Source organism: Podarcis erhardii (assembly GCF_964252035.2).
Source record: "Podarcis erhardii genome assembly, chromosome: 4".
Taxonomy (NCBI): domain Eukaryota; kingdom Metazoa; phylum Chordata; class Lepidosauria; order Squamata; family Lacertidae; genus Podarcis; species Podarcis erhardii.
The window spans coordinates 25,000,594-25,026,350 of record NC_138508.1 but is presented as its reverse complement, the minus strand read 5'-3'; the positions used below and the strand labels follow the sequence as shown (position 1 = coordinate 25,026,350).

The window sequence follows — 25,757 nt, the reverse complement described above, 5'->3', positions numbered from 1 at the left end:
CATATCATAGCATGATAGCCATGCTGGAACAAAACTTCTTGATGCAATGGCCAGCCAAATGCTCCAAGTTATTGGGATATGAAGGTAAACAGCCCTCCCTGTTTGTCCCAAACCAGTTCAAATTCCCATATTTTTGTTGTTGTTGTTGATGATTTGTACCACACCCATCTGACTGGGTTGCCCAAGCCACTCTGGGCAGCTTCCAGCATATATAAAAACATAATAAAGCATTAAACCTTAAAAAGCTTTCTTCAGGTGTTTCCTAAATGTTATGTAATTACTCATCTCCTTGACATTTGAAGGGAAGGGTATTCCACAGGGAGGGTGCCACTACGAAGAAGGCCCTCCGCCCAGTTCCCTGTAGCTTCACTTCTCACAGTGTGGGAACCACCAGAATGCTCTTGGTGCTGGATCTCAGTGTCTGGGCTGAATGATTTTAATAGTAAAATAAGTTGATGAGTGCAAACAAGATTGCAGCCCCATGATAAGATGGAGTTGGCAGTGCTTTATAGGCTGTTGATGCACCAATATATCCTTGATCTAACCCTGGTTAGAGAGCAGGGTAACTGCATTTTAAAGGAATAGGCAGCTCCTCAACAAAGGGGTGGGGAAGGGTAATAGGAAGTATCTAGCCAACCAATCTTCACAAGACCTCAGTATACTGTTGAGGCAACAGCTCTCTAGCCAACAGTGCCCAAAGGGAATTATCCAGGGTCTTGACCAGCAAGCAGTCGCTGACTGGACTGGACTTTATCACTAGACTTCACTAATATTATTGGGCTTGCCTGCCCTGCCACTCCTCTGAGATGCAACAATATGGCTGTGAACTTGAATAAAATATAGGAGCGGCAGATAAGCCCAGCCTCCCATAATAAATCACATGATGCGGTGCATGCATACAATTTCAATGGCACTGCCCCCTCAAATAATGTACTGTTGGCCCTAGCAGTTGGCTCCTTTTGCTGTGGCTCCTATGGCTGTGACAATTTTAAACAGGGCTATTTATATGTTCATTCAGTGCTATCTGTTTATCTTATATGTTCTATTTCATAGAAGAAACCTTTGGTAATTTTTTGCACTTAATTACCAAAGGTTTCTTCTATGAAATAGAACATATAAGATAAACAGATAGCTCTGAATGAACATATAAATACGATACACTTTGTATCTTGCTTTCATATTTCAAGTTAATTGCCTAAATCAGGAAGTCAACATTTAGGAGCTGCCCGCACTACCAGATCTATTGCAGTGATGTTAGAAAGAATTGTTCAAAGGGATCTTATCTTGAAAGAGGTATGAATTGTGATTTAGCAACTTGACAATCCAACACCTAGTCATGTCTAGGCTTGCAAAGATTATAAAGATTTCAGGAGCTAGACATATGCTTTGGATTCAAATGAATCTTGAACTGGGGCAGGTTGCCTCAGAGGGATTTGGGGGTTCTCCATGTGGGATCTGCATGAGATGCCCTGGGTTAAAGTACGGATCCCATCCTAAGGACCTTATGGACTCCGTCTTTAAAAAATATATATGCTGCTTTGTGTCTGCCAAAAGTGTGATTATTTTTTTCATATAATGGGAACACCAGTGTGAGGAGAAGGAGGGAGTTCCTTTGTGACTGAATTTGAGTGTAAGTGTTGCTGATTGCTTGCTTATTCTTATTACTAGGCAAGTCAATGGATCCTCTCTTTTCCTTAGCAAAATAGTTTGCTTTTAGTTCACTATATGTGTGTAGTCCTGGTGATTTTTAATTCTTTTATACAAGTAATTATAAAGTGGTTCTTATTATTCAACTAGTTATTTCTTAGTGCCTCTTTCTGTATGTGTTGTGGCTGTTACCCAACACATCCCTTCATCAAACCTAAGTACCGTATTTTTTGCTGTATAAGACTCACTTTTTCCCTCCTAAAAAGTAAGGGGAAATGTGTGTGCGTCTTATGGAGCGAATGCAGGCTGTGCAGCTATCACAGAAGCCAGAAAAGCAAGAGGGATTGCTGTTTTCACTGCGAAGCGATCCCTCTTGCTGTTCTGGCTTCTGAGATTCAGAATTTTTTTTTTTTCTTGTTTTCCTCCTCCAAAAACTAGCTGCGTCTTGTGGTCTGGTGCATCTTATAGAGCGAAAAATAGGGTAATTTTGTATTGGAAGCCAAGCACAGTCTGCCTTATTTAGTACTCTTATTATTACTAGTATTATTAAATTCTTACTTTCTTAGTGCCTGCCTGAGTGCTATTGTGTGTCAACAAACATTCACTGTTATAGGCAGCAAAGAATCACACCATATATATTTAACAATCATTTTCATCATGTTACTGTCGTCATCACCACAGTCCTATCCCTATTATTACCAGTATTATGTTTGGTCATCATGAGGTATGTACATCATACTGGCAGTTGCCCCCGGGAACAAGGTACATGCAAGAGGTGCTGCACCTGCAAGCAGCAGCACTGACAATTTCATTTCTCCTCCACCCAACCCAAGTGCACCTTCACTGTTGCAGGCAGAAGCAGTGAATACACAACTGAATGTTTCCCCTTCTCCCTGGTTCTGAGGCGGCTGGCATGGCTAGTAGTGTAAACAAGTGCAATCCTACTACTACTATCTCACCTATTGTAGAGCATGAGGCAGCATGCAGTACTTTGCTGCTGGTAGCTCCTCTGACTGACGCTATAGAGGAGATCAACTTATGAGATGTCAGATCGCAGGAGGCTTTGTCATTTGTGGGACACTTTAGCTGAGGGCTGCAAATTCTGGTGGTGTGTGTCTGCATGCATGTCTGAGTGTATGAGTCATATTTAAGGAATTCCGTGCACTAAGAGAAGCCAGTGCAAGGATTCCCTCTAATACAATGGGACATCCTCCCTAATCTGCTCTAGAAGGTCGGAAGAATCCCCAGAACAGTATGGTGGGGTCATTCCATTGGGCAAGCAGTCATGCTTGCACTGATGGAACGTTCTTCTTAGTCACACACATAGGTTGTATTCAACCTAGTACTATGTGTGGTGTGCTTATGAAAGAGCAGGGAATAGAGAGAAAGTCCTGTGTGAATGCATATGTGGTGAATGTATGTGTGCATACACTGGCCATGACGACCATTGGCATGTGACCGTTGATGGGGTGGCTGTTTGGCAATGCAGCCCTCAGCCGAAGAAGGTTAGCTACCTCTCACATAAAAGTTAAATTAAAGCAAGACATGCTACTGGTCTATATTGATAGGAAATGATTTCTAATGTTTTGAAGAAAGTTAGCAAAATGTGATTTATTTATTTTTTTAAAAAAGTAACATTGAAATAACAATTTGGAAATAACAATCTCCATTATGAAGCAACAACATAGACATGAATAAACAGTAATGAATAATCACATAGTCTAGGTATGAATAACCACAGGTTACAGAACTGGGAAGTACTTGCTAATCCATACTATATACAGGAAAGAGACTAGGTATTAAAAGTGGGTGATGACCAGTTACATCAACTGGCATCAGTGCAATGATATTAGTATTTAGCTTTGCTCAGCAATGGAAACGTCTCCAATGGCCACTAGGTAACATGAAACAAACTTGGTAAAGCATAAGAAAGTATAAGAAATGTTGTTTCAAGATAGAAGCTTACAGTAGGCACTAGCTCAAAAAAGGAGCAAATAAAATATCCAAAAATACCCACTACAGAGAGATGCCAATTGGCAAGTAGTTAATTTGGACTGTAACATGTGAACAAATATTACTTGTCCATCTGAGTCAATGTATTCATTAATAAATAGCATTCATAAAGGGTAGTGTTAGATGGGCTATGCAAGAATTTATTTTCCTTCCTCAGATAACAACAGAAAAAACCATAGTGCAGGTGACGGCAAAAGGGAAGATAACAGCATCTGAATGGAAAAAAGAGAGCAAATAATGAAATCGTGTGAACGCATAGTAGTCTATAGTTATGAGATGATTGCACTGATGCAGCATTTTGGAAGTTACTGGAAGCATGAATGAAATTTAAAGGAAGCATTAATAAATATCATTTATTATGATATTGTTCTTAGATACCACTAACAATACAAACAGCCATAAAAAACCTCAAAGTGGGTACATATAAATGTCAAATGTGTAATTTAAGATTTTCCTTGCAGTTGGGATTCAGGCCTGGTTTTTGTACAGAAATACAGCAATGACTCATAACAAAAGATCTGATAAGGAGCAGTGTATTAAAATGACAGTTAGTGGGTATTAAGAGGCAACTAGAAGCAAACTGGTTTAATTTAACTGACAGAAATTAAACCATGAAGCACAATCCTATGGATCCTGGGAGAGTGATTCAGGATCACAGGATTTTGCAGAACTCCCTCTCCTAGATGCCACATAAAGGACATCTTGCTCTAAAAACAAGGGGGCCAAGGAGCGGCATGACAGAAAATTGTCCTCCTATTTCCCTGATGTGACCCCAGAATGGGGGGGGGGGTATGTAGTGGGAAGAAGTACATTGGTCCTGGAGCTAGCATTAGTATCTCCCTACACCACCCTAATGGAACCAATGGGAGGGGCTTTATTAAAAGTCATGGAAACCCACCCAGCGTGTGACCTCTATATAGCTCTGGATTTGGTGCTTTCTGTGTCTCAAATTTTCCCTCCCCCAGCCACACTGGGTTGCTATGTAAATTGGAGAACAAAGGGATGGATTGAAAGATACATAAGATAAATCAGCTGGGATATTCCAAGTTCTGGACTAATGCTACAACTAACAGCTTCGTTTATAATGCTCAGCTGCAGCCTTATCTCTCCCATAAAACTTTCCATTCATTCATGGATGATAGCTGCAGTCAGGACACTTGAGAGACTTAAGAGAAGCTATGAGCTTATTAAAGTGGAAGGAGGAGCAAGGATATTAAGCCATTTTGTATACCTTAATAACCAGCATGCAGATGTAAATATATCTGAAAATAAACCAAAACATTTCCTTTCTCATCCTTAGCTCGGGATTGGGAAGACAAATGTTATCTGGAGTCACAAGTTAGAATAAATGATCAAATGGTATGGGAGGCTCAGACAGCATGGTATAAAATGGTATAATTATGAAGGCAGCCCAGTGCAGCTGGCTGAGGGTTGTTTCTGGATTCAACAGGAATCAGTATAGAACACTCAGCAGTTATCACTGGTTACAGTCATTGGTTTTGTTGGTTACAGTTCTATGTGAATTGTCCATAGAAGTATACATGACTTTCACAAAGATGAGCAAGCATGCAAAGGGAATAAAATGTTTTCAGCTTCAAACAGGTCATTCCGCTATGGAACCACACTCATCCCTTTTGGCCTGATGCACAACCCTTCTCAGAGAATCAAGTTATGAGCAACTGGTTTTTCTTGTTTCCAAGCAGAAGCCTGCAGAAAAATTGTTCAGGCTCCTGTAGGCTGCTGTGCCATTATGCCTCCTTTGACATCTCAGATGACCTGCAAGGAGCTTCTTTAAATAAATAAACTTTTATCAGACAGCTTTTCACCCACCCTGAACATTTTAGGGTGCTCTGGCCAAACTGATACAAAATTACCTCTGAAGCTCTGTCACATAAGATGGTACACACAAAACTCTCAGTTATCCTCAGTTTTAACTGTTTTTAAATTGTTGTAACCCGTCCTGGGATCTGCTGGTGAAGAGTGGGTGGTGGTGGAGATGAGGATAGCTGCTGCTGTTGTTCACAGCACTGTAAGAACTGAATACACCACAAGGAATCTAGAAGATTTGCCGGTTCTGGGTGGGGTCACATTTCCTCTGAAGAAAAAGGTTTGCAGCCTGGGGCATGCTCTTATATTCATTTTTGTCACTGGAAGTGACCACAGTGGCTAAGAGTGTCATCTGCCAGCTTCAGCTGGTACATCAGCTACAACTGATCCCAGACAGGGATAATTTAGCTATAGTGATTCATGCATTTCATACCTCAAGACTGGATTATTGCAATGCACCATGTAAACTGCTTGGATATTTTGATGTTTAGTAGTCTAAACATTTCACTAAATCAAAAATAAAAATATGAATTGACCATAACAGATTAAATCTTAAGTCACTGAGTTACTGCCACATTGGCAACATTCTATTTCACCTTACATGTGGACTCTTCCACCTCAGGTTTTCACTTGAAGGAAGCAACCCCAAATACACCTCTGCTCTGTTTGGACACCCTTGCTCCTTCTAATATAGATCTTAAAACTTAAGGATCCTACTGCCTGAGCTAGAATAGCTAACGAACAACCTACAGGAGACCTCTGTGACACTTCATATTGTCATGTGGTAATTATGCAGAAAAGGAAATGACTCTGTGGGTGTAATTTTAGGGCTCAAGTGAGTTTTTATTTTCCTGCTTTAGCAAGTGTGTGTCTTGCCATGTACATCAAAGGCTAACTGTGTTGAAATATTGTGCTCTCATAATAGAGCGTAAGTTGGAGCGCTGGCAGTAAGGCCATTGGAAAACTAGAGGAAAATCAGCATGCTTAGGGGAACTCTGGGTTTTCAGAAATACAAAGACTCTTAAAAAATAACACTACAGTAGTAAAATTCCCTTAGGGGTTCAGTAGTCATGGAATGCAGCATGACAGTTGGAAAAGGAAAATGGAATAGGGAGAAGTGGAATATCCTGCTTGGAAGGGATGGGCAGCTTGAACACCGAACAGGAACTCTCATTTTAGACTGGGTAATGCACTGCAACCATTTGTTGCAGGTCCCACTTGTACTCTTGCAATATGCTATAATACTGTTATAAAAATAAGAATTAAAACCAGATGCTCTGCATTCCACATTAATCAATTGGAATTTATCTCTTATCAAGCTAATACAAGATTTTAGTAAGTGTTCTTATTTACAAGAAGATTTATCTAAATAACTTATTTCAAGAATGACCTTTGGAGGCAAACATCAAGAGGGCATGTTTGACATTACAGCTACTAGTGTGATTTAGTCTAGAATGCTGACCTCTTTCAGAAAGAAGAAAATAGGAGCTGTGAGTTCTACTTTAAAGCTTCATCATTAAAAAACCCAAACCATTTGTAGCTAACAAATGGCATCTAATTATCAAGCAAGCTGGTTTCTTGATCTCATGAGATTTAGATTGATCCCATAGCCATCCACACACAGCAAATGAATATTAAACTAGACACATATTCCCATTACATAGCTGCCATTGGCCATTAAGAATGAAATAATATCACATTTACTGAAGCAGATACTTGCTCCTTATTGATATATAAAGGCAATTTAAAAGTCTACTGGTGATGCATTTAAAGCAGGAATGCGAAAGCTTTGTCCTCCAAATATTTATGAACTCCCAACTCCCATAAACCCTGCTCAGCATCACCAGCATTCAGGGATGATGGGAACTGTAGTCTAACAACATATGGAGGGCCATAGGTTCCCCATTCACATATAAAGTAAAGCAATGCATCTGAATATATAACCATTCCTAGTTTTGTAAAACAGTTCCTTCGCCCCTCTCTCTGGCAATGTAATCAATGTAAAGTCTGTTAAACTATGCTTAAAATTACCTGACCACTAAATTCAGACCAAATTTTAAAAATATGGCATCTTGCGGCTTATGTATATATCCTGGCACTGGAGGTTTAGGAAATCTCTACAGAAGGAGAAAACTTAACAGAAAGCATTGCATGCTTTTACTGGGTGCACAGATATAGGCAGATAGCACTTTCAGCTAACTAAAAGATTCTAATAATTCTTGGGAGTTTCTGAGATATACAAAAGACTAAATTGTTTAGTCCAAGTATAGGCAAACTTTGCCCTCCAGATGTTTTGGGATTACAACTCCCATCATCCCTAGCTAAAAGGACCAGTGGTCAGGGAGTTGTAGTCCCAAAACATCTGGAGGGCAAAGTTTGCCTATACCTAGTTTGGCCCATTAGTTCTGTAGGAGTTATTCGAAACAGTTGTTCCTCCAGAAACAACAGGAGTAAGTGAAAAAAAAGTGCATGTGTTGGTGATGAAACGTACCTCAATCAAGAGGTATTAGTTTGCAATTTGTGGTTTTGCATAGTTGCTGTGCTGAACCTGCTATTATGTATAGATCAGCAGTGCAACAAGCAGCATGAGAGTCTGAACAGTTCTTCACATTGAGAGGTCTATGTATGCTGATTCAGTGCTTTTATCACTTGCAAAAGTCTTGTCTGAAAGTAGCTAGGAAAAAAGAACCATCTAGTTTGGGTCATTTGGCTATCTGCTTTTGCCAGTAATTTTAACAAGTAAAAACAGATGTACCTTTTCCAGAGTCAGAGGAACAATACAGGTGTTGTTCATTCGTTGTTGTTTGACAAGGTGAAATACTAAACCAAGCTGTGTGCTGGTGGGCAGCATAAGATAAATGCAGATGCCTAAAGGGAGAGAATCATAGAATCAAAGGAGTGTAGAGTTGGAAGAGACCGTGAGGATCATCTAGTCCAACCCCCTGCAATCTCATGCTCTTAATCTATCCCAACCTGGGGTAACAGAGCTATCCCAGGTTGAGAAATATATATCAGTTATTCACTGAATGATATAGAATACAGGAAAGCCACAATTTTAAAGCCAAACAGATAGCAATTTATTTCTAACAAACAAAATATTTCCTAAGCAATTCAGTTGTGAGATCTGAAAACTGGCTAAACTAACCTTGAAACAAAAATATACTGGGGGGGGGGGGGATGCTTGCTGACTTCAGGTGATAAAGTTGAGTCTGAAGAGTTATCTGTGAAACATGCTGACTGCAGCATTAAATGTGGTCCCAGCCAACATGTTTATTGAGCACTCATCTTGATTTGTTTAGAGGGAAATTGGATGCTGTTCGCTATTTAATGAGAATTCATTCTGATTTGTTTGTGGGGAGGTTAGATGACATTGTGTTAAAAGTATGTGTTTCCCCATACTTTCCAGTGCATTTTCCTATCTCTTTCCTTATTGTAACAAATCTAATCTTGTTGCCAACCTGATTGATTGAATCCCACTCAAAAATAGTGAGTCTGCAAGTGCTCTAAGATCCAAAGGATCAAGCAGTTGTATCTTCTATTTATCAAAATATACAGTGTTTCAGCAACAAATCAAACTTTGATGTCATATACCAGATCGATTGTTTGTTAGAGTCACTCAAAAGGCAAACTAGGTGATTTAGAAAATAAATGGTGTACAATTACCCCAGCAAAACTAGGGAAAATGTACAAGACAGGAAATAAGTTTTGCTGGAAGTGTAAAACTAAAGAAGGTAATTTTTTCCACATGTGGTGGACATGCGACGAAATGAAGAAATACTGGGAACATATTTATAATGAGCTAAAAAAAATACTTAAATATACATTTCCCAAAAGACCAGAGGCCTTTCTTCTAGGAATAATTGGGGACGAAATCAAAAAAGAAGATAAGACATTATTCCAGTATGCTACAGCTGCCGCCAGATTATTAATTGCCCAAAATTGGAAAAGTCAAAGCACCCCAGCAATTAGAGATTGGCAAATAAAGTTATTTGAATTTGTAGAACTTGCAAAAATGACACAAAAAATTAGAAACCAAAAAAATACAAAGTTTATTAACGATTGGAACAAATTTATGACTTACATTGAAGGGAATTATAAGAACCTAAAAACTACAGCAGGACTGATATAGATCTTACGATGTGCAAATCATTATAATTATCAACTGCAGGAGAAATAAACTACTCATATTAAGAAGCCTGATACCGGGAGGGATGGAAGTCAATAGGTGTGCAGAATAATGATTTAAATATTTAAAGATATAAAGATATAAATGAGAAGACAAAGAACCGTAATGGAAATTGATATTATTTACGTTATGTTTAGATATTTATTTATTTTTCTTTTTGTGTTTTGGTGTTTTTTGCAACTGTTGTAACTGTTGATTTGTTTTTCTTTTTGGTGATTCAAGTGAAAATTAATAAAAAGAATTTTTTTTAAAAAAAGAAAATAAATGGTGTACAGATGTTTGCTTTGTTTTTATTATGTATTTTGTGTTCTTGTCTTATATTTTGATGTTGCAAACATCCCTGTAATCTTCAGATGAAGGGCAGTATAGAAATTTAATAAATATTTAAATACTTCTCCTTTGCATCTGTGCAATATCAATGATAGCAAAGAATGGAGAGGTGTTCAACTCTCTTTTTAACTAATAGGCTGAATGCTTACTACCTGAAGTTAGCTGCATTTGTTTCAAGCAAGCTGTATTCATTTCAAAAATGGCTATCAATTATATTTAAAATCACATTAGTTACTGTATTCCTGTGAGGTAGATTCACAGAAAACATAGCTTATCTTCAAATGGTTTTTTGGCATGTGTTAGCAATAGCAACAGCATATCTTATTTCCTGATGCAGATGTGTTTCAACTTATACCACCATTCAGCAGTTACAGATAGGTAGCCGTGTTGGTCTGCCATGGTCAAAACAAAATAAAAAAATTCCTTCCAGTAGCACCTTAAAGACCAACTGAGTTAGTTCTAGGTATGAGCTTTCGTGTGCATGCACACTTCTTCAGATACCACCATTCAGCAGATTATCTTCTTTCAAGGTATCCCTGTGCAATTTCCTCTCCGTATCCTTGCACTTAATAACTTTGGCACAGAATAGCCCTCTTTGGAATTGGGGAGCATGTCAGATTTCATCCAGGGAACTTTTATTATGAGGCATAATAATTGCTCCACAATTTGTGAAAGGAGACAACACTTTCCCCCACATGAATGAAGAAATATGAACTTGGAGACCAGCTTTCACAAGTGCTTCCAGAATGCCCTGCCTCTCCTTCCTAATCCTTGCAGAAAAGGAGTGTTATGTATGACACAAGCACTCTTTCCACTATCCCAACAGCTGATCTTGCACAGCCTTTCTTCAAAGTTCATGCCTGTCTAGTGGTGACATGATTTGCAAAGTTTTCAAGAGGTATTTTCACTGAAGCTCCTTATTTCATGACCACTATTATTTTATTTCCCACCCTTCACCTTAATGTCCCAGGGCAGGTTACACCAATTTGAAACGCAGCATATGACTAACCATCAATAAGTGCAATAGCCAATCAAATGTCTGAAATTAATTAAGCAATTTAATTAATAATTAATCCTGTTCCCACCAAATTGAACATGTCTTGCTATGGGATGGAGTTGTGCATAGACTTGGGTCAGATCTGGATAGATCTGTCAGTTAGAACATGGTGCCGATAAATGCCAAGGTTGCAAGTTTGATCCCTGTATGGGACAGCTACGTATTCTGGCATTGTATGGGACTGGAATAGATAATCCTCAGGGTTTCTTCCAACTATTCTATTTATTATATTATATTATTATAATTTGTGTTCTGCCCTTCATCTTTAGATCTCAGGGTGGTTCATAGAATAAAAATACAATATAAAAGCACCACCTGCATAAAAAAAGATTCTTATGATCGCTCCTGCTGAAATCTGTGGTATTCAAATGTGCTCAACTCTGGCTGGGAAGGGGCAGAAGTTCCCCAGAGCATTGTATCCTGGAAAGTGATATACAAATATAGCTAATTTATGCATGGTCAGACCAGCTCTGCGTGTAGTTTTCCACCACACCTGCATTTATTACCTGAACTCGGTTGAAGCCCTCTTGGGACGTTCAGGTGGCTCTAATAAAATGTCCTAACACTACCCTCTGCGGTTTGGATGCTTTTGGTATGTAGTTGGAGGTTCTACCATTGAATAGCCGAATTTGCCCCAGCAAAAAAAAAAAGGGGGGGGTGTCGAGAGCGCTGACTTCCCCAACCGGGTGCCCGCCATGCACCATCGCGGTCGGGGGTGACGGGAACCGCCGTCCAGGAACACCTGCGGGGCGCCGGGGCTGAGGGAGGCCTCGCCCGGCTCCCTCCGCTCGGCGTCGCCTCTCGACCCTGAGAGGCTCCTCTCTCTCCTGCCCGCTCTTCTCCTTCTCCTTTCTCCTTCCCTCGCGCCCTTTTCCCGCCTCCCTGAGGACGAGGCCTCGCCTCCTCCTCCTCTTGTCCCGGCACGTCAAGGGAAGGAGGGCGGGAGGCAGGTAGGGGGCGCGGTTAAAAGCCGCCGGCGAAGCAACAGGGAAGAACTTTTTGACGCTCTCAGGGGGAGAGAAAGAGACCGCGAGCTGCCGCCGTTGTTGCCGTTGCCGCCTGGCCCCGGAGTGAAGGAGACGCGGACGACCGCCGAAGCGCCGAGGGGGGAGCCCGTCGCCGGCGAAGCCCGCTTTTCCCGCCCTTTTCCAGCCCATGGTGCGCTCGGCGAGGCGCTCAGGGGCTTTGATTTCCCTCAGACGCTGACAGGTGAGAGAGACTTTGCGCGCCTGCCGCAAACCCCGGGGAGCCGGGCGACCCTTTCGAGCCGGCGCCATACTCTTCATTAAAAATAAAAATTTAGTGGAATTCGTATGCCGCCCTTCTCCCGAAGATCACAGAATGGTTCACAACCTCCAGTGGGATGGCTAAACCTAAGAGTCTGCAGGCGCTACCTACCCCTAATTCCAAACGGACTAGGGAAAGCGCCCTCTGCACATGCTCAGAAGGGGAATATTTGCTGCTGTTTTGTTGCGTGCTGGGTTTTTCGGAGGGGAAGCCGAAAGCCTGAGCCCTGTGTGGGACTTGGTAAAGCCGAGTTTAACTTGTATAGGCGGGGTGGGATGGGAGGTGAAGAGAGAGCAAAGCAAATTCATGACATCCAAGGAGCTCCATGGTCGGAAGCTGTTGGCTTCATGTAGACAAAATGGAGCTTGGTGCTATTCAGCACAAGTTCTTTTATAAAGTATTTCCTCCTTTGTTAAAAAAAAAAATAATCCTGAAGGAGTCTGTCATAGCAAGCAAGTAGGAAAGAGACTAATTAAAGAGAGGATTTGCCCTTGAAACAATAATTTTTAAGATGCCACAAGACTCCCCCATGCACACACTTTTGGGGTGGGTGTGTGATTTATTTTTATTTTTTAACTGTCCGAGGGTTTTGGTGAAAGAAATAATCCCCTTTCATGCATATCCTTTCCAGATTTCCACTCCATTTAGTCTTAGTGGGACTTCCTCACTGGGGAGTTCCTTTAGTTATGAAGTTTCGGGATAAAGAGAGCGATGAGTCCCATATGCCTCTTCACAAAATAAATGGGCTAGTTTGTAATCAGCTTGGGCAACACGTTTGGTAAACATGGTGTTCAGGAAGATGCCTTTCTGTAGAATCTATTTCTTCAATTGCTCTTTTGCGTTTTACATTGTTTACTTCTAGTCTCTCACCAGGCTGATCAATATGGCAATTGTAGGGAAAGACAATACGAGGAGTTTATGAGCAAAAATAGGTTAACAGATAATCAGATTTCTCTTTTCTTTTTTTGAAGAGGCACAAGAATGGAAATCAGTCAATGTGTATTGTTTTCTTCTATCATATACAATGATGAGATCTTGGACAAATCATCTAATCAAAGTCGTAAAACTGAGTTCTTAATGCCTCCTTCAGATATCCATTGTAAGACTAAAGTCGTTACTGTTTGGAAATTGGACTGCCTAGTCCTCAAATGGTACTTCTGTTGACCTTGCCAAGAATGCACTTACACACCTAATAGCACCTTAAGATTACTAGACTCAAAAGCATCTAATTTACATTTTCATCACTTCAGAAACAGATCTGGCAAGTTTTGTTGTGAATAGTTATTTCATATTTCTTTTCCACTCTTCTACCCTGCCCACTAATTTCATCTGATTCTGTTTTCATAGAGTGGCCACTACTTCAGTTCTCTTTGGTCCTCATAATGTAATTACCTTTTTAAATGGTGTGTTGCTTCCTTCTCTTCATGTAGGTATGGTTATTCCATATATGATGATGTGATTTTGATACATTTGGCAGCATGCTACATATATAACATATGTAAACTTTTGGACTTGGAAAGATATGAATTCAAATCTCTCTATAGCCCCTGCCTCATTGGTCAGTTTTTGGCAGGTCATTAGCTCTGATCCAGAAAAGCAGCAAAAAGCTCAAGCCTGTTTGGGTTCTTGTTTAAAATACTGCTTTGAGATTATTAGAGAAATTATGAGAAATAAATATAAATAAATCACTTCCTTCAAACATACCCACAGCTCTATCTATCTGTTTTGGTGGTGTAATTGTGATTCTAATCCAAGTGTGGATAATATTTGGCACTCCAGATGTTGCTGAACTAAAACTCCCATCAGCCCCACCAAGCATGCTTAAAGGCTAAGGATAATAGGAACTGTAGTTCAGCAACTTCTGGAGAGCCAAATGTTCAGAAATTTTCTATTGGTGGCTTAAGCAGAAAGATGCTGTTGAGCATCTTAATCCAGTTTTGGTGTATGTGTGGAGTACAGTTATTGTAGATATTTAATTAACTATCTCCACTGAAGTAAAGAGCAATGGGGTTTTTTGCAAAACTTTTCTATAAATCTGGCTCCCTCTCTGCTTTTCTTCCTTCCACCACCTGTTTGGATGGCTTTGCAATGTACTCATTTACGTTTAAGAGTTCTGCATAGGGTTTTCTAAGAGTATAAAAGTTTTTGCCGTATTCTCCTGCCTAGTATCGCAAGGAGTGCACATCACATTGGGCAGTCATGGGGATTTCCTTATTCTGTTGTTAACTTGCAGCCAATTACCGTAAATGTGTAGTTCTTCTGGCTGTATATGACATACCCAAACCACCCAGCAAAATAAATAAAGGCAGAAGTAATTAAAGTTAATTTGTGACACACCTAGTCTGGTTTTGTTTTTTTACAAAAGCCTCACATGAAGATGAAACAGACTTAAGTTTGTAAAATCATTAGATTCCTTTCTGGGAGTTTCTGTCACAGGTCCAACACAACCTATGCTCCAACACATTATTGATCAGTAAATTAAAAGTGTGTGTGTTTCTTGCTCACTGTAATCAATGGAAGTGATACAGATTAACAAGAATAAAATGGCATCATGTTTTCTTTGTAGAAAGGCAGTTGATAGATCTTGAATACTTAAAATTTTAAGCCACAAAATGCAACTGCATCAGTAGTGTGATGTAGCAAATGGAAACAGTTATGGGTTGTTTATTGTTTTTTATTAAAGATTTCTTAGTTTACAAAAATACATGCATTGTCTGGAAATGGAAACAGTTATAGCTCTAGTCCTACTGCTTCCAGTGACCTCTGGTTAAGTAACACATTTGCCAAGATTACATATAGTTTTGCCCTGAGAGACTAGTAGCTAAGGCATTAGTGTACAATTTTCCATTTGGACATCACAGAACATAGAACAGTAAAGGAACTGCTAAGTTGGGTACGGTATGTCCGACTTCAGAATTAGAAAAAGAGTTCTGAGTAATTGCACGCTTTTGCACAAACACTAACATAACTTGCTCAAATTGATTTGTTACCTGCCCATCTTACAGAGGTTCCCTGCATGGGAACCATTGCCTATTCTTACAAATAATAATAATAATAATAATAATAATAATAATAATAATCATCTAACCAATTTAATCCAGGGTGAGCATTCTGATGTGGATGGGGCAATCATCCACCATACACACAGAATAGTATTAGTCACAGGTGCTATTGAAATCACTGAAATAATAACTTTTAATATTTATTTCAGTGGGCCCTGAGTTAACGGTTTGAAAATTATCCTTTGAAAATCTTTAGAATATGAAGCAGGGTAGGACCCTAGCTTATGGCACAGATTTGCATAAATAAAGTCCCAGTTTCAGTCTCTGGCAGCTCCAGGTATGGCTAGAAAATACTTCTTTCTGAAACCCTGCCCATCAACCCAGACAATATTGAACTAAATGGACTTAAACACAGCTTCCTTTGTTCCTAGCCCAATATTTTTGCCTCTCTCTCCTACTTCTTTCTTCACTTTTCCCATTCATCATGCAAAGGATAAAAATTAAAGGATGGATAAGGCACATTTACCAATATGCTTGTTGGTCCAGGGGCAAATTAAAGTGGTCAAATGTTCAAGATATGAACCAGATCTCTTTAAAAATTTCAGGTCTGTTTATTTCCATTTACACCTTTGCCAGAATGTCTACTATATCCATGACCTGTATCTCCATGCCAGGCTGAATTTTGGCCTTCCATGACTGGAATATCAACCACTTGGCAACTACCATGGCTTCCTTTATCCAGGCAATGAAAGTAAGGTTGCAGTGTCAGCCCTTAACCTTACAATTCAATAGGGTATGAATAAGTCCAGTTTCCATGGCTAAATCATATGGAGTATCTACAACTTTAGCAAAGGGAAAGACACTGAGCTATCTCAGAAGCCAGGTCCAATATGCCTTATTTTGTTGTGCAAGGCTAGGAAGAATTTTAAGAAACATTTTACCATTCTTTAATGTGAATTGTGACATAGCATTTAAGAACAATAAGTTACATTACTTTAAATAGTGAATTATAAAATAAAATGCTCTGGGATTTAAGATGAATGGCAGGCTCTAAAAGTTTCTTAGTTTCTGAGATGCTGCTTCAGAATCAAGCTTTGACAGTCTTCTTGACCATATGCTGCTGTTGTTTTTTAATTGTGCAGTGATTTATATTTGGCAAACTGTTAAAGGTTCAAAGAGGTTGCAAATAGAGATGCATGGTAGCAGCTCAGATATCTCTAAAACATACAAACCACCCACCACCATGGCACCTGAAACATAGTGGATATTTTGTTAGTATTTATAGATACAAGAATTACTGCCTTGTGATCTTTGGATGAAGGGTGGTATACAAATTTTAATAATAAAAAATAAAGCACATTAATTTCCCCAAAGAATCCTGGGATCTGCAGTTTCCCCCCTCCGAGCAACGGTTCCCAGCAACATTAAAAGACTACAGTTCCCAGGTTTCTTTGGAGAAGTTATGTGCTTTAAATGTGTGGCGCTGCTCTTCCTATAGCAAGGAGCACCAAGGACAGCAAAAAAGTGCATTTCTAGAAGTAACAATATCTCACTTGGATTTGTGTTAGTAGGTGGACATGTACCTCTTCTGTAGTAGATGAGAAACCACAGTTTTTGGGGGGATGGATGTTATCTAGAATTTTTCATCTATGAATGCCATCTGTAATCTCACAAGTGTACTTCAGAGATTCTCCAGGTACTGAAATCCACATTGAATGACTTCTTCAATGGTAAACATTTAACAAGGAGGTTTCTTAAGTGAATGTACCTTGCATGTTTTAACTTAACCTAGAAAGTAAAATGCCGTTTTCTCTCTGTAATCTTAGTTAATCAGTAGTCCCAGTAGTCCAAGGGTCTGGTGTTTCCAGATGGCTCCATTTGTGTGTGTGTCCCTCAGCCAGTGGGCTTCTTACAGTCTAGCCAAAATCTGTTGCAAACAGGCTATGTATTCCGCCCACCCCCGTTACTGAAAACAGATAACAATCTGGATGCCATCTAACATTGTTCATCATGCATCAGGTTTCAACACCCACTATCTCCACATTACTGTTCAAAGGCATCTTAAGTTGCACCTACTTTCAGGATATGTGAAAATATAATAAAAAAGTAGAAAACACACAGAGAGAAAACTAGCATAGCAAGCACAATTTGAAAAATCCCATGCTGCTGATCACTTAAAAATCTATGCTCTCCCCAAAGAGATCACCTCTCCCCAAATGAGCTGACCTGGATCTTGAATCATTTGAGGCCCTTCTTTGTGTGCCTCCTCCACAAGAGGTCTGGAGGGTGGAAGCACGAGAATGGGCCTTTTCTGCAGTGGCTCCCCATTTGTGGAATGTTCTCCCCAGGGAGGCTTGACTTGTGCCTTCATTACACATCTTTATGCACCAGACGACAATTTTTCTCTGTAACCAGGCCTTTCTCTGATTAACATTCCACAGTCTTTTAAATATTTGTGGGTCGAGGGTTATTGGTTTGTTTTTGTTTTATTATGTATAACAAACCCAGCATATTTGCAAAGCTAACCAAGGTTATTGAATTTGTACAAGGCTGTTTGGTTTGGTCAACACCAAACCATTCCTAAAAGAAGCCATGGTCTGGAAGTGAACAACAAACCATGGTTTCACATTGTGATTTGTTGTAAGTGAACAAACCATGCTTAGTGTCCTGTATTGCCTTTGAACATTGGAATAAACTGCACTATGGCTTAGCATTATGTGTGAATTGAGGTAGCATATTGTAACTGTGATGATTTCTGGTAGCCATCTGATACACGGAGATGAAGTCAAATTGAAAGGTAAAGACAGCCATTTGACAGACTGACAAGAGTTAATGCTAGTAGCATCCAGGATTAGTATAATATATAATATAAGATACTGACTAGTGGATAATTCTAGGCCAGGAGGATTTCCTTTCTTTTTTTCATTTTAATAATGTTTTTATTTATTTTCATGGTAAGTAAAGCAGTTCTTGGTGGTCATTTATCTGTCAGAAAGGAAACCCTTCTATTTATCTTCTGTACCATGAAAATAAATAAAAACATTATTAAAAAGAAAAAAGAAAGGAAACCCTCCTGGCCTAGAATTGTCCACTAGTCAGTATCTTATATTGGGGGATGCAGGTGGCGCTGTGAGTTAAACCACAGAGCCTAGGGCTTACCGATCAGAAGATTGGTGGTTCGAATCCCCGCAATGGGATGAGCTCCCATTGCTCATTCCCTGCTCCTGCCAACCTAGCAGTTCGAAAGCACGTCAAAGTGCAAGTAGATAAATAGGTACCGCTCCGGCGGGAAGGTAAACGGTGTTTCCGTGTGCTGCTCTGGTTTGCCAGAAGCGGCTTAGTCATGCTGGCCACATGACCCAGAAGCTATATGCCAGCTCCCTCAGCCAAGAAAGCGAGATGAGCGCCACAACTCCCGAGTCAGCCATGACTGGACCCAATGGTCAGGGGTCCCTTTACCTTTACCTTATTTGGTCCTTACGTTATTGACTACCATATGAGATGGTGCTTGGAGGTTTTCTAAACAAAACTCAACCACGGTCTTCTGTAACCGCAATATGATGAACCATGTATTTATCCACAGGTGCTGTTGCTGGTTGCTGCTTTATGCAGTTCTTCCAGCCACTTTTACTGCTGAAGAGGGTACTTTTAAGATGATTATACTACAATTTAAACTGAAGCGGATTGACTTTTAACATGTGATACTAACTCTTTGAAGAAGCCATTCAATCTTTAATGAGCAATTTTTGTATTATATGCCACCATACCATATTTTGCACTAGCTAGACAAAGGGGCTTTTCCGGACAGAAGTTTACTGTGAACTGTGTGCTTGCTGCTCATGCATGCAAGAAATGGTATTCCTCACCAAAATACTGTCCCATATTATTTTCTCAGTCTGGATTTACCATTTCTACAGGTGATTTTGATGGTGGTGTTGCTTGGACACTGAAGAAAAACTTGCATGCCCAAGTCCACAATAGACTGTTGTGGGGGAGTGCCTCTAGAAGGCAACAGACTTCTTTCTGTGGCTGACCGATAGCTGTCTATTCAGAAGTCCCATAATTTTCAATAGGGCTTACCCCCCAGTTAAGTGTGTATAGGATTACAACTTCAGGCTGCTGTTCTAAAGACTGGGGGAGGGTGGTTCTACTGCCTTATCTAAAGCTCTGTTGGGCTCTTGCCAGCAGGGCTTTCAACTGTGTATGCACATACACATACAAGCACATTCTCTTTCCCATTGTTTCTGGTGGGAAGGAATGGGAAAGCAGAAGTATGTCTCATTTCCCCCTTTGTTTGGTGACTTGACAAGTGTCTAGGAGCGTTTTGGATCCTTTGAATTCCTTTGGCGTCTTCCAACGTTACAAATCGAATGTCAGCTGAGTTGGTCGTTGGAGCTGTCAATGTAGGAGCTGATCCAGTCCTTCCTAAGAACCCTGTGATGCTCTCCTAGGAAACGTTGGACCACATCCTTAGTGTTATATTGATCATATTATTTGGATTAGTTGAGTGGTCCTTACTGATGACATATCCAAGCATTTTCCAAACCTTGCTTCAAAACTTTATACTGGCTCAGACAGACATAAAGTTATTTGTTCCTAATGCATGTCGTCAGCTGGCATGCAAACCCAGCCAACTGTATTTGGCTCATAGGATGCAGTGTAGATACCAGTGGTAGGGAACCATTTGGGCTCTGCTTTGGGCAGCAACTTTTATTGGGCCAGCACTGAATGCAGCATTTTCTTTACAGACCTTCCTATAGTGTGGAAGCAGACCTTTCGATCTTTCTTGTCTCCCAAGTATATATTCAGTATTGCTTAATAAAGCAAGACTAATAAAGAAATGAGGCACAAATCTGGGCTCAACAGAAATTCATGATATCGGTTGCCAGGTTCTAACATGATGTCTTGTAAAAATGCCACTAACTTTTGTGTTATTAAGGTGTATTTTTGAAGGAGCTTCATATACTGATGTTCGGCCAAAGACTGCTGTGGTAATCATGTAGAATGTGAAGGGAAGAAGCATGTCCCACAACTTGAGGAGATACAGTGAACATATATATATATTGGGGTGGTCATATTTGGGTGTAGCTTCCTGGCACCTGCCCACTGTGTGGTTGGGAACAAATGCCTTTTCACACTTCATGTGTTTACTGAGCAAACGTTGGTCAAGCCCTGGTGTACCCATAATACCATGTGATATATAAATGGATCTAAGCATAGTTCAGAACTGATACTCAGATATAACTATTTTATCCCTGTTGTAAGCAAGAAATATAACATGTTTCTAAACTTGGTGCTTAGTTAATCTTCTAGATTAGCTAGAGATAGTGTAAACAGTGCCTTTTCAATAGTGAGTCCAGAAACAGGTCTCTATTCTCTCCAAAAGTTTCAGTTTCTTTGATCCCTTAAGTAATCCTGGTTATCTAAGATTTTGACTCTGTCTAGCAGCTTCTAACTCTAAACAGCAGTGCTGTATTATGTTCAACCAGCAGAGCAGAAAATATTTTTGGTGCTTTCTTGGGTAAAAGGGTGTGACACACAAATTTGCTTGCAAGTGGCTGAGCTCGTTTCCTGCCCAGTGCTCATAGCTTGAGTCAGGGTTATGAAAGGTTGTATCCATGACACATACGTGGATCAGAATTAACTGCATCCTGCATATAATGTTACACTATCCCATCTGTAAACAAAATGTGATTTGAAACAAAAATAATCATGCAGAAATTAATTCTGCAGAAATGAATGGAATAGAACATAAACCTAAGGTCTGGATTCAACTATTTTGGACCACAGATGGAATCGTAAGTTAAGCATTGGCACCTTTCAAAAGCACTGTAAGACCTACCGCTTTGTGATGGCCTTTTTATCCCATGGTTAAGTCAGGTAGAGAGATTGATGGAATGTTATTCTGTTGCTCACTTTCACTTGTGTTGCTTCCTCTGAACCTTTGAAATGGAACAGCCTTACAGGATGACTTAAAAATTATAAGATGGAAATCATTCATCATATCTTTTCTTTATGAAGGTTATTTCCACTAATTTGATGAATGCAGGATGAATGCCAATTTCCTCCAGAAAAGGTTTTATCTCAATCCAAAATCAAATATACCATTCCCAGTTCAAAACATGAGTTTTTGATTGCCTTTTCTCTTTCTTCATACATAATTTTGTGCTTTTAAAAAAATGAAAGACTACTACTCATCCATTGAAATAAATTCTTCCTATTTTGGAAGTTGCCTTCCTAACCAGCAGAAACCTATTATGTAAAGAGTTGGTCTTTATTAAGTCATAAGAAACTAGGAGTGCTTCTTACTGTGGAAGACTGAACTTACTGTGGAATGACCATGTTCTGTTCACTCATTAAGAGGGCATCTTCACAACATAAGCAGAACATACTTCTTGAAGTTATGTGTTCCCTGTTCAGCTTCAGGATTTCCCGCCAAAGCTTAGAATTTCTGAACTTAAAAAACAAACACTTTAATGGAATAGTTGCACAATTTCCCCAGTTGCAAAAGGCCTCTTGTGCTCCTGCTTGGTTCATTATGGCATGGATACATTGCTCTAGACATTTCCTTCTCTATGTTCTGTCTCTTCTCTTTAGAGCCAACTCTATTCTGTTGGCGCTTGCAGTTCCAAATAGCATTGCTTTAATATCAGTTTCTCTCCCTTCCCAGTTGCAATGGGAGGATTGTGCAGTGAAGGGAGAGGGGCATTTAACCCTTTCCACACACACAGTGGAGCTGGGGAAAGGGAGATTGCCCAGTTGACTATAGTGTGTTTGAAGTCTGGCAGCATAATTGATAGTCCTCTTCCAGATTTAAGTAGAAATTCAATGATTGAATGTTGCTAAATTTTCCATGCCTGGAAGCACCTAGGAGAACAATACATTTTGTGTGAAATCACTCATTGTAGATAATGTATTACTTGCTTGGTATCTTGAATTGAATGTTAAATTTTATGTTAGTACATATAGTTTATGAAATATACTCGGAGCCTTGCAGTGATTTCAAGCTCTTTATTGTAGCTTGTAAAACAGTGATTGAGTTCCCCCCCAAAACCTCAGGCTTTTATATACATTATTTACACAATGAGTCCCATCTGATTGGCTGATTCTGCTTCCCTCCTGGAGCCTGATTGGTCTTCTCCAGCAGGCCAATCATTCGTTGCATTCTAGGATCCTACCTGCCTATTGCTCTCGGATCCAAGCTTAGTCCATAACAATTTAGTATATAGTTTAGGTCAGTAGTCTCCAAACTTTTCAAACCCAGGATCCATCTTCAACACAAACATGCATTTTTTTAAAAACTTTCTACCATGTATTTATATTGTGAAGTGCTGCTGTTGCAATCCACGTTAGAACAGGCTGTGACCCTACTCACCAATCGAAGGCCAGTAGTTAAGCTTTGAATCACTGCAATGCACAGTTGCCAGAACGAGGCATTTCCCTTGGAGCAGGGATATGTAAAAAATATAAATCTTTTTCTGGTGAATCTAAATTGCACAGAAAATTTAGTCTCTCAAGCCCTGATTCTTTGTGCACTGCTCTGGCTTAAAGAAAGCAGTAAGACTCCTAGAGTGATATCTGCTCAAAGCAGACCCTTTGAAATAGACATGCATTTATTTCAATGCACCATTAGTATGACTACGTAGAATATCACTCTTCTTGTCATACCTCACTAATGTGTTCATTTACCTGGTTAAAAAGGTAGTTTAGACTCTTAATGCAGTGGTGTGTGCTTTGCTATTGTTTTGTTCCACTGAGGATGGAATTGGTTCTCAACAGAATATTAAGCAGATAATTCATAGCAATTTGATGTGAAGTAAGTGGGATAATGTGTGGAAATCAAGCTCTCCAGCGACTTTAAGTATTTCCTCTCCATTCCTATTACAAATTCAATAATGCTTCTATGCCATGCTTGGAGTACAGTGAATCATGCTTGTTAGAGGTTTGGGGCCAAACTAGACATGACATTAAATGCATCTTTGCATTTAATGTTCAGGTTTTAAACAGCGTTGCGGGGGAGGGAGCGTGTAATGATCAGGATTGCAGCAAGCCTGAAGGAGGGCTTAACCTTTCCTCTCCTACTGTGGTTGTTGGCAGATGTTGTTTGCAGTGGGAATAAATTTCCCTTTTGGTGCCAGTTGCTGTACAAGTTCTGGCTATGCCTAGTTGGAACATGTATCCTAGAAATGAAATGCAAAAACTGCCCGTTTTAAGAAACAGATGCAGAATATCATGAAAACACACCACATGTGCACATTAATGGGATGCTACTAACAGCACAATCCATAGTTTGTTCACTAAAAAATGTTCCGCTGAGTTCCATGGGAGTTACTCTCAAGTCAGTTTGTATAGGATAGAAGCCTCATTCATATTTTATAGCAGAACTAGTATTTAGCTAAGAAGCTGAATTAGAATTATTTTCTGGGCACACATTATTTTGGGACTTTGAATTTAGTAGAAGATTCGTTTGCTTTTTAAATCATTCTTCAGTTAATAAATATTTTTTCCCATGATTGTGTTGGAGCAGCTTATGTTTAATGTGTTGTATTTTATAACTCAATCCTTCTTTTTTTTTTTACATCCTCTCCTTGTCATAATAGGTCCAAAGACTCAAACGATAACATGGACTGGGGAACGCTGCAGGGTATTTTAGGAGGTGTAAACCAACATTCTACCAGTATTGGAAAGATTTGGTTGACTGTCCTGTTCATCTTCCGTATTATGATCCTTGTCGTTGCAGCGGAGGAAGTCTGGGGTGATGAGCAAGATGATTTTGTGTGCAATACGCTGCAACCAGGATGCAAAAACGTCTGCTATGATCATTTTTTCCCCATTTCCCACATCAGACTCTGGGCCCTCCAGCTCATCTTTGTCTCCACCCCTGCACTCTTGGTGGCAATGCATGTCGCGTACAGGCGGCACGAAAGGAAAAAGAAGTTCCGAAAGGGAGATAAAAGCTGTGAATATAAGGACATAGAAGAAATAAAGAAACAGAAATTTCACATCGAAGGTCCCTTGTGGTGGACATACACTGCCAGCATCTTGTTCAGGCTGATTTTTGAAGCTTCTTTCATGTATGTGTTTTACTATATGTATCAGGGATATCACATGCCTCGGCTACTGAAATGCAGCGCCTGGCCGTGTCCCAACGTAGTGGACTGCTTTGTTTCTCGTCCCACTGAAAAGACCGTCTTTACCATTTTCATGATTTCAGTGTCCGGCATTTGCATTCTGCTGAATGTGGCCGAGCTCTCCTATTTGCTGCTGAAGGTTTGTGTCAAAAGGTCCAGAAGAGCAGGGAAACCAAAAAATCACACTAACCATGAGAACAAAGAAGAAAGCAAACAAAACGAAATGAATGAGCTTATATCTGACAGCTGCCAGAACACAGTCACAGGATTTCCAAGCAGCTAAGGTGGCCACAAGCCTAACATGCGATTCATACAAAATAAATGAATAGCCACATTCATAGTTGCCTGTGATATTGGTTAGATTTAACTAAGCAATAAATTAAGTGGGGAAACATGAGTATTACAACATGTTGGAATTAGGCACGTGGTGTCATTTTTTAAAAAGGTCAATAACAACATAGGAATGTAAAGAGTATTGGAAATTAAAGAGATTACATCGTATTATGCATATCTGTACCAAGTCAGCTTTGATTTCATTAGAAAGTAATACTTGTTAGTAACTTCTTGCTGAAACTCATCCTAAAGCCAAAGGGAAAGGAATAGCTGCCTTCCAGACTAGATACTATTAGTATTATGAGACACTTTACTACTGTGGTAGCAGTTTTAATTGTGAGCTTGCATCTAAATTAAAGTATTTTTATACGGTCTGATATGCCATGTTCCTTGGTATTAACATGTATGAATGAGTAGCGTCTCTTTTTAATATTTTGTTGAAAGCTAGCATGACGGCTGATGTCTTCACGCTGCTGGAAGTGAATCATTTCTAAGCATATGACTACATGCTGTAAATAATTCTATGAATACTCTATTTTACATACTACCAGTTTTAAATTTATTTGTACTATAATCCATGAATGATATCGTCATATCTGAATAACAAAGACACTTTGGTTTCGTACGCTGCAGAAGATTTCAAGGAGTATTGTTTTTTTAAAATAAATAAATGAAAACCTGTAGACTGGAAATGACAGTAGTGGGGAAAGGGAGGTTAACTGTCTGAAAATAATGTGAAGAAATTTCTCTCAACCAGTATGAGCAAATTTTTAGAACAAAGTGTTTCAAATAAAGGAAAAATATATTTAACTTGGTATGTGTTTAATATTTTGCATGCAGTTTTTTTTTTAAAAAATGTTAATGGCTAAGTAAAAAACAACAACCCCACATTTGGCTGTACTGGGAGATAACAAATGATAGAAAAGATTTGAAGATAAAAGTGT

At 39.6% G+C, this 25,757-nt stretch overlaps 1 protein-coding gene and 1 long non-coding RNA gene across 4 annotated transcripts in view; one reads left to right on the top strand and one right to left on the bottom strand.

Annotated features, from left to right (window-relative positions):
- LOC309341322 overlaps nucleotides 1-11,887 on the bottom strand; it is a 57,918-nt gene extending 46,031 nt beyond the window's left edge. For both annotated transcript variants that reach the window (XR_014156208.1, XR_014156209.1), the window contains exons 1-2: nucleotides 11,567-11,887; nucleotides 8,243-8,355 (exon numbers count right to left, since the gene is read on the bottom strand). This is a non-coding gene — a long non-coding RNA (uncharacterized lncRNA). The remainder of the gene's footprint in view (nucleotides 1-8,242; nucleotides 8,356-11,566) is intronic.
- On the top strand, nucleotides 1,423-25,623 carry LOC309341211 (gap junction beta-6 protein). 2 transcript variants are annotated; one of them, XM_081860762.1, is made up of 2 exons: nucleotides 1,423-1,630; nucleotides 23,950-25,623. In XM_081860762.1, exon 2 carries the CDS (start codon nucleotides 23,972-23,974, stop codon nucleotides 24,761-24,763), a length of 792 nt encoding a protein of 263 aa, XP_081716888.1. In that variant the 5' UTR covers nucleotides 1,423-1,630; nucleotides 23,950-23,971; the 3' UTR covers nucleotides 24,764-25,623. The 2 variants fall into 2 exon arrangements, with proteins under 2 accessions (XP_081716888.1, XP_081716887.1); XM_081860761.1 differs by lacking the exon at nucleotides 1,423-1,630 and adding an exon at nucleotides 11,916-12,269.
- Nucleotides 25,624-25,757: the final 134 nt, after the last annotated feature.

Coding starts and splice junctions, on each gene's coding strand:
- LOC309341211 (XM_081860762.1), top strand. CDS start 23,972: ATGGACTGGGGAACGCTGCAGGGTATTTTAGGAGGTGTAAACCAACAT.